Source organism: Panthera pardus, unplaced genomic scaffold (assembly GCF_024362965.1).
Source record: "Panthera pardus isolate Hobbes unplaced genomic scaffold, ASM2436296v1 HiC_scaffold_11, whole genome shotgun sequence".
Taxonomy (NCBI): domain Eukaryota; kingdom Metazoa; phylum Chordata; class Mammalia; order Carnivora; family Felidae; genus Panthera; species Panthera pardus.
In genome coordinates, this window is record NW_026526666.1 from 54,851,525 (window position 1) to 54,864,269 (window position 12,745).

Below are 12,745 nucleotides of genomic sequence, written 5' to 3' on the forward strand. Positions count from 1 at the left end.
CCTCTCTGCCCCTCCTCCACTTTCTCTCTTTCTCTCAAAATAAATAAAGATTAAAAAAAATTTTTTACAAAGTCATGTTACTCAAATCAGAGTAAGACTACTGTTTGATTCAACACAGCAAATGTTCCCTCTCACCTTGTAATTTATCAAAATTTTTACAAAATATTTTTATAAAATATTTCTCCAAACACTGAAGTTTTCATGGAGGTGACATAAGATACCTCAGTAATAAGGAAAAAAAATCACTAACAGGTATTTGTCAGAGAAAGCACGTGTAGATATACAAATCAAAGAAGTCAATCTAATGATTAACCTGTATAAAATGACCCGAAGGAATATGTTAAGTGGGAATAAGACAATATACACCGACTCTTCAAAATGCCTTCCTTCCCACAAACCATTCAGATTTATCAGTAAAGTCATAAATTCGGTATGCTATGTAATCCAGCAGTACATAACATCTAAATCCCAGGCATCTTATTACTACAGTTGAACACTGCAATTATTAGTCTAAGGTAAGTTTAATTGACAAAAGAATCACTGTTCTACAATAGCCTATTCCCCAAAGCATGGCTTCTGTAAGCTCTATACTTTAATAGGCTTTAATAAAACATTTCAGAGATGAAATGTCAGGTTAACTTTAAAACTTACCTTTTTCTTAGTTGAGATTTCTTTTAAACAACAACAGTATAAAACTACTGCTGGTATATAAATCAGCAAGTCAGCAATTAACACTGAAAAAGCAACCAAATCATTTTAAACATGGGTCTGCTGGGATTTTCAATAACATATGAAAAGCCATCCTCCCCCCACTCTAATCCTGAGTGAAAATTCTGTTAACAGGAGGCTCTCACCCACTCTGGACAAAGCCTTTATACAGTTCACCCTGTCCGTTCCCTTCACCTGTGCCTAATTTCAATTGTTATGGTGCTATAACTCTAATTAAGAGTCTCGTAATTTTCTCTAACAAATTCACACATTAAATCAATTAGATGTATCCAAAATTGATTCCCTCTTTGTTCTGACTTAGACTTAAGGATACTCAAAGCAAAGGAAAACAACACTTTTTGCCAGCATCTGTATATTCCAAATTTTCTGGTATGAAGTATACCTCAAATGATGCAATTCATGTAAGAATCCTTTTTAAATGTTAATATTTATAAAACTACATAAACTTTTGCTAATTAATGCATATAAAGAGCTTGACAGACCCAGGTAAGGAGGAAACTGAAAAAAAACAGTTAAAAAAAAAAACCAATTCATAATTTGGAATGTTCAGTTCTTTTAGAACAAAGAAATACAAATACATTAAGTTCTTCAACAGTACAACATAGCTACCCAATGAGACTATTTTTTTTTTGTTGTTGTTCCAGGCTAACTACAGTGTCCAGAATAAGGTAAATGACAGTAAACTGTCAGTTTTAGAAGCATGCAATCTATTTTCACCTCCAGATGCCACATTTAAGATGACACTGACAAAATGGAACATATTCAAAGGAGCACAACCAGAGGCCTCAAACCATAATCACATTCAACAAGCTGGCCATCTAAGAAATAGCTAACGTATCTAAAAATATTTAACCTGGAGAAGAGGTGACCTCAAATGTCTGTAGGGTATTAGGTATACAAAGGATCAGACTTGTTCTATGTAGCCTAAGGAAACAGAAGCTAAAGTGACAAGTGGAGGTTCAACATAAAAAGGAAATGTTGAGTGACTGGGGCCCTCTGAAAATACAACAGACTGTTTCTAAAGGTTGTGAGTTCCCAGATACAGGTATTAGTTCAGAAGCTAAATAATCCTCCAGTGAGTATGCAGTTCAGAGAGGATTAAAGCTCTGTGGGGAAAGGAAAATGGTATGGCAGAGGGAAAGACAGGCAAGACAGATTATCTCTTGGGCCTCAGATTTCATGACTGGATGAATGATGAAGAGAACAAACTCCAACTAAATTCAGACTAATGAAGGAAAAGGCCAAGACAGAGCATTAAAGTCTAAATCACGTCTAAATCACATTTTAAAGAAATCTAATCTTACTTTCAATCTCTTAGAACAGCACATAATACATGCTCAATATATACCTGTTGAATGGATTATTTAATTTAGCAAAAATGCACAGCAATACAATGTATAAGATATAACCACAAGGTTTACTTTAAGAAAAAGGTGAGGGGCATCTGGGTGGCTCAGTCGGTTAAGCGTCAGTCCAACTCTTGATTTCAGCTCAAGTCATGATCTCCTGACTTGTGAGTTTGAGCCCCGTGTCAGGCTCTGCGCTGACAGCACAGAGCCTGCTTGGGACTCTTTCTCTCTCTCTCTCTCTCTCTCTCTCTGCCCCTTCTCACTCTATTTCTTCCTCTCTCTCTCTCAAAAATAAACATTAAAAAAAAAAAAGGTGAAAGGAATTTGGAATAAAGATATTAATGCAGCAGTAAACAACTAAAACTTCAATTTATGCCTATCTGACCTCAGGTAAGCTATTAGCATCACTCAACTGTGCTTCCACCCCCTTAGATTAAAGTAAAGATAGTAACAGTATTTAGCTCATTTGGGTATTGAAAGAATTGAGATAATAATAAATGTAAAGCACCCGGAATTATTCCTATTCTCTTGTTTTTCACCTTACATATACATTTGATCATGTATTATACATATGTATACATAGAGTTACACAATATTAAAAGTCAATAAGAGTAATAGAATTTTCTATCAGTTTGTTCACAATTTTTTTAAAAATCAAAATTTGTTTTGAGAATCAACTCCTTTGCTCTCTTACCTGTGGTACGCATAAAGAGCTTATGTGCCTGACTTTCATATCCACGTGATGTATGGAGAGCAATCCAGTCTGGATTTATAAACTTTGCCCTGAAAAATCAAAGCATATATACACATACAGTATTACTCATCTCTTTTAGCCAAAGAACATCTGAAGACATATGAATCTATTTCAAGAAGTGGCCATTGCTCTTACGCTTCACTCTTATTTAATCTTGTGAAACTGACTTAAGCTGTAACACAGGGTCTACCTCACTCACCTTCCAACAAAACCATGTAACATGTCACAAAAATCCCTACCTTCACAATTCTTTCAGTATAAAAACAATCTGATGTGTCATGTTTCATTTATTAAACACATACTTTGTAAAGGACAATATGCTAGTATTGACCAAAGGATTATGTTTTATAGTTTATAATCTTCTCAGTTATCATAACAATCAGCAATAGCTACTAATTATAAATCATTGCATAAAAGTAAACATAATTTTTAAAGATAAATTAAATTTTCAACCATATTATGTTACTCTGAGCACTACAAAGTATATCTGATTATCATAAACTCTAGGGACTTATTTTTAATCCAGGAAGCTAATTTTCACAAACTATGAATAAAGGAAAAATAAAAACCAAATAAGATTTGAGCTTGGAAAGTAATATGAATAAGTTCCTCAAATTTTTGCTAGCACACTTCAAGTCTGAAATGGGATACTATTAAAGAGCAAAACTGGGGGTGCCTGGGTGGCTCAGTCAAATATCTTACTCTTGATTTCGGCTCAGGTCATGATCTCACGGTTCATAAGACCGAGCCCCACACAGCACAGAGCCTACTTGAGATTCTTTCTGTCCCTTTCTCTCTGCCCCTCCCCCACTCATGCTATCTCTCAAAATAAACAAACATTTTTTTTAAAAAGAGCAAAACTGAGTCTCCACCAAACAGAAGTTTCATAATCTTCTATAAACCATTCTACTTCTTTAAAAGAGAAGGAATTCCAACCTTGATCTTAAATCCTAAGTGAGACACTATAGTAATTAGAGTTTCTAACTTGACATGTTAGTCAGAATACCATTTGGACCTCTGTCTTTTTCATTCACTGTGGACCATTCCATAAAAAAAAGCATACACAACTAGCCATATTAGATGTATTTGTCAGTAGTCCATGAGTAATTACTAGTATCTGTGCTTCAAAACAAAGGTAGATTTTTACATTACTTTCTAGCCTATCCTCCAAAGAAATTATGGAAATGTTCAAACTTTGATAGTTAACTTACAACCTGACTGCAAAGGTATAATGCTTTACAAACCACAATACAAAAGTAGGTACAAACAATCTGTCCTCTACTCAACAAAGCCAGATCACACAGTTTCTTACTAAACCTGTTAAGCGCACAAACATTTAGAGTTACATTAAAGACAAAAAACTTACACATATGCACATAAAAGACTATGATAGGCTGTAAGAGGTGGATAATCCAATCCCCAATATTGTAAATTGTTATCACTACTGTTAAAATACCTAGAAAAAAAAAAAAAAGAAAGCAACATTCCATTAATCAATATTCAAGAAACAGACTTATAATTTAACATCTCATTTAATTAAAATGAAAAAATGTTATACAAGGTAAAAAAAATTCATCTAAACTTTGTCTTTTCCCTTTCAGTTAAATTTTGTGAAATCACAATTAAAAGTTTTTGAGTAGTTATTTATTATCTAAACCAAGACACTCTTGGCTTACTCTTGAGTAAAAGAGGAAATTATTAATAATTAAGACCTAACAAGAAATGCAAACCAAGATTGTCCCAGGCAAACCAGAACTTATTGTCACTCTGTTAATCGTCTAAGTCAATGATTAACATGTATACAACAAAATAACATGCAAAAAAGACAATTTACTTCTGATAACCTAAACAAAGAAACAATACAAAATAACAATTTAAAAAAAGTAAAAAAGTCAGGAGCACCTGGCTGCCTCATTCCGTGGAGCATGTACCTCTTGATCTTGGGGTTCTGAGTTTGAGCTTTATGTTGGGTGTACAGATTACTTTCAAAAGTTAAAAACTCAGGGCATTTGGGTGGTTCAGTCGGTTGAGCATCCGACTTTGGCTCAGGTCATGATCTCATGGTTTTTGAGTTGGAGCTCCACATAGGGCTTGCTGATGTCAGCCTGTCAGCACAGAGCCCGCTTCAGATCCTCTGTCCCCCTCTCTCTGCTCTTTCCCCACTTGTGCTCTCCCAAAATAAATATATATTTAAAATTAAAAAATAAAATTAAAAAAAAAAGAAAGGCAAAAAAATCAGTATCAAAGAATACACAAAGATTTGGTTTATGGAAAGAGAAATACCTTATGGAACAGGTATACTTTTAGTAAGACTTTGAAAACAATTCAACCAACTTACAATGAAAGCCTATTATATGCAAGATTCTGTGCACTGGGGAAGAAAACTAGGTCTAACACTCATAAATTAATAGGCTCCTGCAGTTTGCCAGAATGGAAAGGCACTATATAGAACTACTATGGCTAAAGAAGTGAAAACTAAGTTTACATAAACAGACTTCTTAATTATATACTTTAAATGGGTCAAATTCCTTAAGTGTTACAATCTCCTACTTTGGGATTACAATTTTCTTTTAAATTAACATTCAATCCCATTAAATAGTCTATTGTTCATCTTCAGAAGGTCTGTTTTACTTAGTGTTAGCCACATGAAATGTTGGTTGATATGGAAGAGATGGGAACTAATAAAATGATCAAGGCACACTAGACAGCCGAGAGATCTAGGCATAGGGTACTACAGCATGTACCAGCTGGAGGCAGTTGTCTGCTCCAGCAGCAACATCCATGTGAACCATCCTAGGTCCTATATCTAGCTGAAACTTGAAGCCAAGAGGCAGTGAACCCAAGAATTTCCAGCTTAGCTAGAACTCCTTTTGACAGCTTAAATCTGAGAAACTCAGCCAGGCCAATAGTGGAGACCAGAGGACTCACTTCTCTGGTGCCCTCTGAAGACAGGCACCAATTGTGTTATTTCCAAATTCACCTCACTTCCAGGCACATTGGCATAAAATTTTATTGTACTTCCCTCACAGAGTTGTTGAATGATTGGGTTAAATATGTAAAGCTGTTAAATCACTGCCTGACACACAGCAAATACACAATAGTAGTTCTAACTGTGTTATTAGCCACAAAACTAACGGGATGTATCTAGCAATGGAAAACCATTTTGACCAATACAATTTCATTTAGTTTTCTGCTTCTTATGAAACAAAAGCTATTTTTTGTTTACTCCAACCTTGGGATCCTCTGGAGATAAGTAAAAGAGGCAATGACAGTAAAGTGTAAGCATGCAAAGATAGATACTAACAGTAAAGTCACTGGTTGGACTTGAGAAAAAGGAATGACAGGGCTAACCACCTTGTTCCCTATTCTTATGGAAGTGGACAAATAAGAGCGGAATTTACGGAAAAAGTAGCTTTCAAATGTTTCCAGTAAAGCTTCAAAATCTACTAGTAGAAACAAAGCAACTAGTTAATTCTCTGCCTTATATATTTTAGATATATCTGAAAAGTTGTGCACATGCTATTTATATGTTGAAATGTACTTTGCCAATGAATTCCCAAATAATCTCGGTTAAATGTTTTGTCAGAAAAAATCTGGCTACCATGCGAATTATGAAATTACATTCAAGAGTGTTATCATTAACTTCAAGATACAATTTTTCTTTTTTTTTTTTTAGATTTTTTTATTATTTTTTTTTTTTTTTTACTTTTGAGAGAGAGAGAGGGAGAGGGAGGGGGAGAGGGAGAGAGAGAGAGAGAGAGAGAACATGAGCAGGGGAGGGGCAGAGAGAGACCAAGACAGATCTGAAGCAGGCTTCAGGCTCTGAGCTGTCAGCACAGAGCCCAACGTGGGGCTCAACCTCAGGAGCCATGAGATCATGACCTGAGCCAAGGTCCGACGCTTAACTGACTGAGCCACCCAGGCATCCCATGATACAGTTTTTTTCTAATACACAACCCAGAGTCATGGGTATTTTTACTTTTTAAAAAAATACATATATATTTTTTAAGTTTATTTATTTTTGAGAGAGAGTGGGCATATGGGCCACTCGAACTGGGGAGGGAGAGAGAGAGAGAGGGAGAGAGAATATCAAGCAGGCTCTGCACTGACGTGGGCCTTGATCTCACAAACCGTGAGATCGTGACCTGAGCCAAAATCACGAGTTGGACATTTAACCACTAAGCCACCCAGGTGCCCCCAAAAAACATATTTTGAAGTGAAATAGTTTCAAATTCACAGAAGAGTTTCAACAATAGTTCAAAGAATTTCTGCACATCAAAATGTAAAATTTTTATATGACAAGACACCTTAAGAAAAGTCTAAAGACAAGAAAAACAGGAAGATGTTTATTTTATACACACATACACATTAAGAAAAATGATTAAAACGTAGAATACTGTTATAGCAGACAGACTTTAAGATCATCCCCATAAATCCCATCTCTTATTGTTCATGCCCCTGAATGTGTACAATCCCCTTAAGTGTGCAAGACCTGTGACTTGCTTGTAACCAAGAGAACATGACAAAGGTCATAGATGTCACTCTTGTGCTTATGTTTTGTATATATGTAAGATTCTGTCTTGCTAGTAAGTGTGCCAGAAAGACTCCCTTTCACGGACTTTGAAGAGGGAAGCTGTCGTGTTTTAATAAGTGACCATACTGGAGAAGCCACATGGCAAGAAACTGCAAGTAGACTCTAGGAGCTGAGGGTAGCATCCAACAAGAAACTGAAGTCCTCAGTCTTGCAGACGCAAGGAAATTAATTCTGCCAACAACCTGAGGTACCTTGGAAATGGTTCCTCCCCCAGTTCAAACTCCGGTAAGACTAGAGCCCCAGATGACAACTGGATTGCATGCAGCCTCCTAGAGGCCCTGAGCAGAATATCAAGATAAGCCATGCCCAGACTTCTGACCTAAAAAAAAAAAAAGCTGTGTGATAAAAAATGTGTCTTTAAGGGGCACCTGGGTGGCTCAGTCGGTTAAGCGACCGACTTCAGCTCAGGTCATGATCTCATGGTTCGTGGGTTCGAGCCCCGCGTCGGGCTTTGTGCTGACAGCTCAGAGCCTGGAGCCTGTTTCAGATTCTGTGTCTCCCTCTCTCTCTGCCCCTCCTCTGCTCATGCTCTGTCTCTCATTCCCTCAAAAATAAGTAAACATTAAAAAAAATTAAAAAACAAAACAAAAAACAAAAAAAAGGAAAACAAACAGTGCCCTGCTTCAGATTCTGAGTCTCCCTCTCTCTCTGTTCCTCCCCTGCTCTCACTCTGTCTCTCTCTCTCTCAAAAAGAAATAAAGATTTTAAAAAATTGAAAAAAAAAATGTGTCTTTAAGTAATTACCATTTGTGGTCATTTGTTAACATAGAATAGAAAATTAATATACAGTAGTCCTCCCTTACCCACAGTTTCACTTTCTGCGATTGCAGTGACCAGTGGTTAACTGCAGTCTGGAAGCAGGCTGTCCTCCTGACGTATCCTCAGAAGGTCAACAGTAGCTTAATGCTACATCACAATGCCTATGTCATTCACTGCACTTCATCTCAGGATATAGGCATTTTATTATCTTACATCATCACAAGAAGAAAGGTGAGTACAGTCCAATAAGATATTTTGAGAGAAACAAATTCCCATAACTTTTATTACAGTACATGGTTATAGTTGTTATATTTTATTATTAGTTATCATTATTAATCTCTTACTGTACTAATTTATGAATTAAACTTTATTGTTGGTATGCATGTATAGGAAAAAACATAGCCTATAGGGTTTGGTGCTATCCATAGTTTCAGGCATACACTGGGTGTATTGGAACTTATGCCCCATGGATAGTAACGGACTACTGTAACTTTATTTTATTTTTAATTTATTTTTAACACTTATTCTTGAGAAAAAGAGAGAGAGAGCAACCAGGGGAGGAGCAGAGAGAGAGGGAGACACAGAATCCGAAGCAGGCTCCAGGCTCTGAGCTGTCAGCACAGAACCTGATGTGGAGCTCGAACTCATGAACCATGAAATCATGACCTGAGCTGAAGTTGGATGCTTAACCAACTAAGCCACCCAGGCGCCCCTGTAACTTTATTTTAAAACCATACAAATTAAGAGCACCTGGGTGGCTCAATTGGTTAAGCATCCGCTCAGGACATGATCTCACAGTTTGTGAGATTGAGCCCAACATTGGGCTCTGTGTTGACAGCATGCAGCCTGTTTGGGACTCTCTCTCTCCTTCTCTGTACCCTCCCCCACTTGCACTCCCTCTCTCTGTCAAAATAAATAAATAAACATTTAAAGGTAAATAAACAGAGGGGCCTGGGTGGCTCAACTCTTGGTCGGCTCAGATCACGATCTCACAATTGGTAAGATCGAGCCCCATATTGGGCTCTCTGCACTGTCAGCATGGAGGCTGCTTAGGATTCTCTCTCTCCCCCTCTCTCTGCCCTTCCCCTGCTCACAGGGTCTCTCACTCTCAAAATAAATAAATAAATTTAAAATATAAATAATTAAAAATAATATAAATAAATTCATACAAATTATTACAAAAAAGACCTGCAATCCACCAAAAACATGGAAAAAAGATATAAATATGCAATTTTTAGAAGAAATACATTGATCAGCAAATATATTAAAAAATGTTAAATGTCACAAGTACTCAAGGAAATGGAAATTTTAAAAGTCTGGGGTTATTAAGTGTTGATAAATGTGTGTAGAAAGAAGATATTCTTGTGTTGGTATCCATTAAAACTGTCTACTTCAGAGATTCCACTTCTAACAATCTATCCAGAAAAAACCATGTGAACAGAGAAAATATAGTTTATTTAATCATCCCCCTATAAGAGAAAATTTAGAGTGTGTCAGATTTCTCATTACTATAAACAATGCTGAAATAAACAATGCTGAAATAAACAGCCATGCCCACCAATCCTCTTGATTTATAAAACTGTGGTTTTGTTTAGAAAACAAGCTCAGGGTAAGTGGACTCTTCCGTTAGCCCCAGGTATAAACCATACCTGCACTGAGTCAAGCATTTCTTTTATTAACGATTGCTTTAAAGTTGGGAAAGATTTTGCTCCATGACAAAAAGAGAGGTAATAAGAAGGCATTCCTATTATTCCTGCCTTGAGCATGGTTGTATAAAGTTACAACACTTGTAGCCTGAGCAGTCATCTACAGACTATGGAGTGGACAGACTCAGGATGAAAAGCTAACATTCCAAGAAGAAAGAACAGCAGAGAGGAAGAATGGGTAAAGCCTGAGTCCCTGATTGCTATTGCTGAGCCACTTTACTAGCATTACAATGACCTACTTCTTGAGATAATATAATTATTTTATTGAGGCACCTGAGTGGCTTAGTCGGTTAAGTGTCCGACTTCAGCTCAGGTCAGGATCTAACGGTTTGTGAATTCGAGCACTGTGTCGGGCTCTGTTCTGACAGCTCAGAGCCTGGAGCCTGCTTCTTACTCTGTGTCTCCCTCTCTCTCTGTGCCTCCCCCACTTGTACTCTGTCTCTCACTCTATCTCAAAAATAAATATCAGAAAAAAAATTATAAAAAGATTACTGCTTAAGCTACTATTACTCAGGTTTTCTATTACTTGATGCCAAAAGTGTTCCTGATCCCACATATAAGGAATGTGCATTATAAAGTTTATTACAAATTTAGTTCTATTTTATTACAGTAATACACAATGAATAAATAATAAAAAGTTTTCTTTTAATTTAATATTATTTAATTATTAAAACTAACACTTCTAAAGTTAACATGACCAATCCTGATATCTTTTTCTTTTTTTAAGTAGGCTCCACACCCACAGTGGAGCCCAATGCAGAGCTTGAACTCACAACCCTAAGATCAAGACCTAAGCTAAGATCAAAAGTTGGACACAACTCACTGAACCACTCAGGCACCCCTCCTGATATATTTTAAATGACTATTTCACTTGCAAAGAGTTTTGACAAGTTAGCTATAGTTACCTATAGCTAACTCTCTAGAGCTAACTCTCTAAAAAGAGAAAGACTTCACTATTGGAAAACTGAAGTAAAAAAAATAAGAAATCACACCATTTAAACATGAATCTGAAACAGATCAGTTTCTCTTAGAATTTCCAGGTGCACATTTTTGGTTTTCTAGTCTATCCACTCATAAAGAGAAAATTTCTGACATTTATTATACTAAATCATATTTCTTAAATTTCTTATGAACATCATGAAGTATTGCATAATCAACTAATGATAAATCATGTTTCTTTATACCATATGTCTCTGTTTCTAAGTCTACCATTCAGGATTCTCATGGTACCCACTCCTTAATAAAGATTTCAAAACTATTAAAATTTACTACCGAGATTAGCCATTTCATAATATTTCAGGCTCACAGATCATGGTTAAAACTGGATCATATAATTATATCTGAGGTATACAGTCTGGTTTTTAACAAAGAAAACAGAATGAAAATGTATACATACAGTCAACTCCTGATTATCTGGGTTAAAGTAGGAGACAATTGGTGCAGAAAACTCAAAACTGAGATAGATCAGAATAATCCACTCTCCATACTGAATTAAGATTATATTCTCAAAAAAAAAAAAAGATGATATTCTCACTCCTGGAATCAATGTTTTCACCACCTACCATTAAAGCCAAAAGCTGCAATTTATCACCTTAATCTTTCAATACAAAATATCACAATTACTTTTATATCAAAATCTGTTAAGAAGTACTTAACAAGAGAACAGCCAAAAATACAATAATTGTCTTATCTGTGTAATTTTTACAAAGGAATAAAAAAGAATTACAAAACTCAAAAGCAATGGGCTGGTTTCCCTCAACAAACATTACCTTATTCTATCAATCAAGCAAGAGAAAAACACATTAAAAATGTATTAATAATTGGAAGAGTGATACTCATTGGTTAAGTCACTATATGAGGAGGGGCGCCTGGATGGCTCAGTTGGTTTAGCAGCTGGCTCTTGGTTTTGGCTCAAGTCATGGTCCCACTAGTTCGGTAGTTGGAGCTCCACGTCGGGCTCCACGCTGACAGTGCAGAGACTGCTTGGGATTCTCTTTCTCTCTCTCTCTCTCTCTCTCTCTCTGCCCCTCCCCTGCTTTCTCTCTCTCTCTCTTTCTCTCTCAAACTAAATAAACTTTTTAAAAAAATCACTGTATAAAGGTATGGAAGATGCTCAAAATAGTACAATGCATAATGTCAAACATTTAGCTCATCTCAATTTTAAATGCTCTTTGACTAGGGTAGAGCCAACCTATTAATAGGAAGTTCAATATGACGTTCATGTATGAAACTCTCTCTTAAATGAATTATATATAAGCAGTGACCAAAAACAAAGAATACAAAAATATTTATGCAACCACCAAAGACCCCAAAAGCCAAAACAATCTTGAGAAAGAACAAGGCTGGAAGTATCACACTCCCTGATTTCAAACTATCAAAGCTATAGTAATCAAAACAGTATGAGGGCCCCTGGCTGGTTCAGTCGGTCAAGCATCCAACTCTTGATCTCAGCTCAGGTCATGATCTCACAGTTCGTGAGTTAGAGCCCCACATTGGCTCTGCACTGATATTGCAGAGCCTGCTTGGGATTCTGTCTCTCCCCCCCGCCCGCCCCTCCTCCAGTCGTTCTCTCTCAAAATAAATAAACTTTAAGAAAAAAAAAAAAAGAATCAGGCTCTGTGCTGACAGCTCAGAGCCTGGAGCCTGCCTCGAATTCTATGTCTGTCTCCTCCCACGCTCATACTCTGCCCCTCCCACGCTCATACTCTGTCTCTCTGTCTCTGTCTCTCTCTCTCTCTCTCAAAAATAAACATTAAAAAAAAAAAAAAAGAATTAGTGCTGAATTCAATTGCTAAGCAAATTCATATAAGGGTATATGAAGTAAAATAAAAATCTATTTAATTTTTTTTTTAAC

The 12,745-nt window shown here is 36.4% G+C and overlaps 1 protein-coding gene across 6 annotated transcripts in view; it reads right to left on the bottom strand.

Annotated features, from left to right (window-relative positions):
- ALG6 (ALG6 alpha-1,3-glucosyltransferase) overlaps window positions 1–12,745 on the bottom strand; it is a 65,596-nt gene that overhangs the window by 29,618 nt on the left and 23,233 nt on the right. For all 6 annotated transcript variants that reach the window (XM_019449037.2, XM_019449034.2, XM_019449035.2 and 3 more), the window contains 3 exons: window positions 4,199–4,288; window positions 2,773–2,861; window positions 652–734 (listed from right to left, as the gene is read on the bottom strand). In XM_019449037.2, the coding sequence (XP_019304582.2) occupies window positions 652–734; window positions 2,773–2,861; window positions 4,199–4,288 (262 nt within the window). The remainder of the gene's footprint in view (window positions 1–651; window positions 735–2,772; window positions 2,862–4,198; window positions 4,289–12,745) is intronic.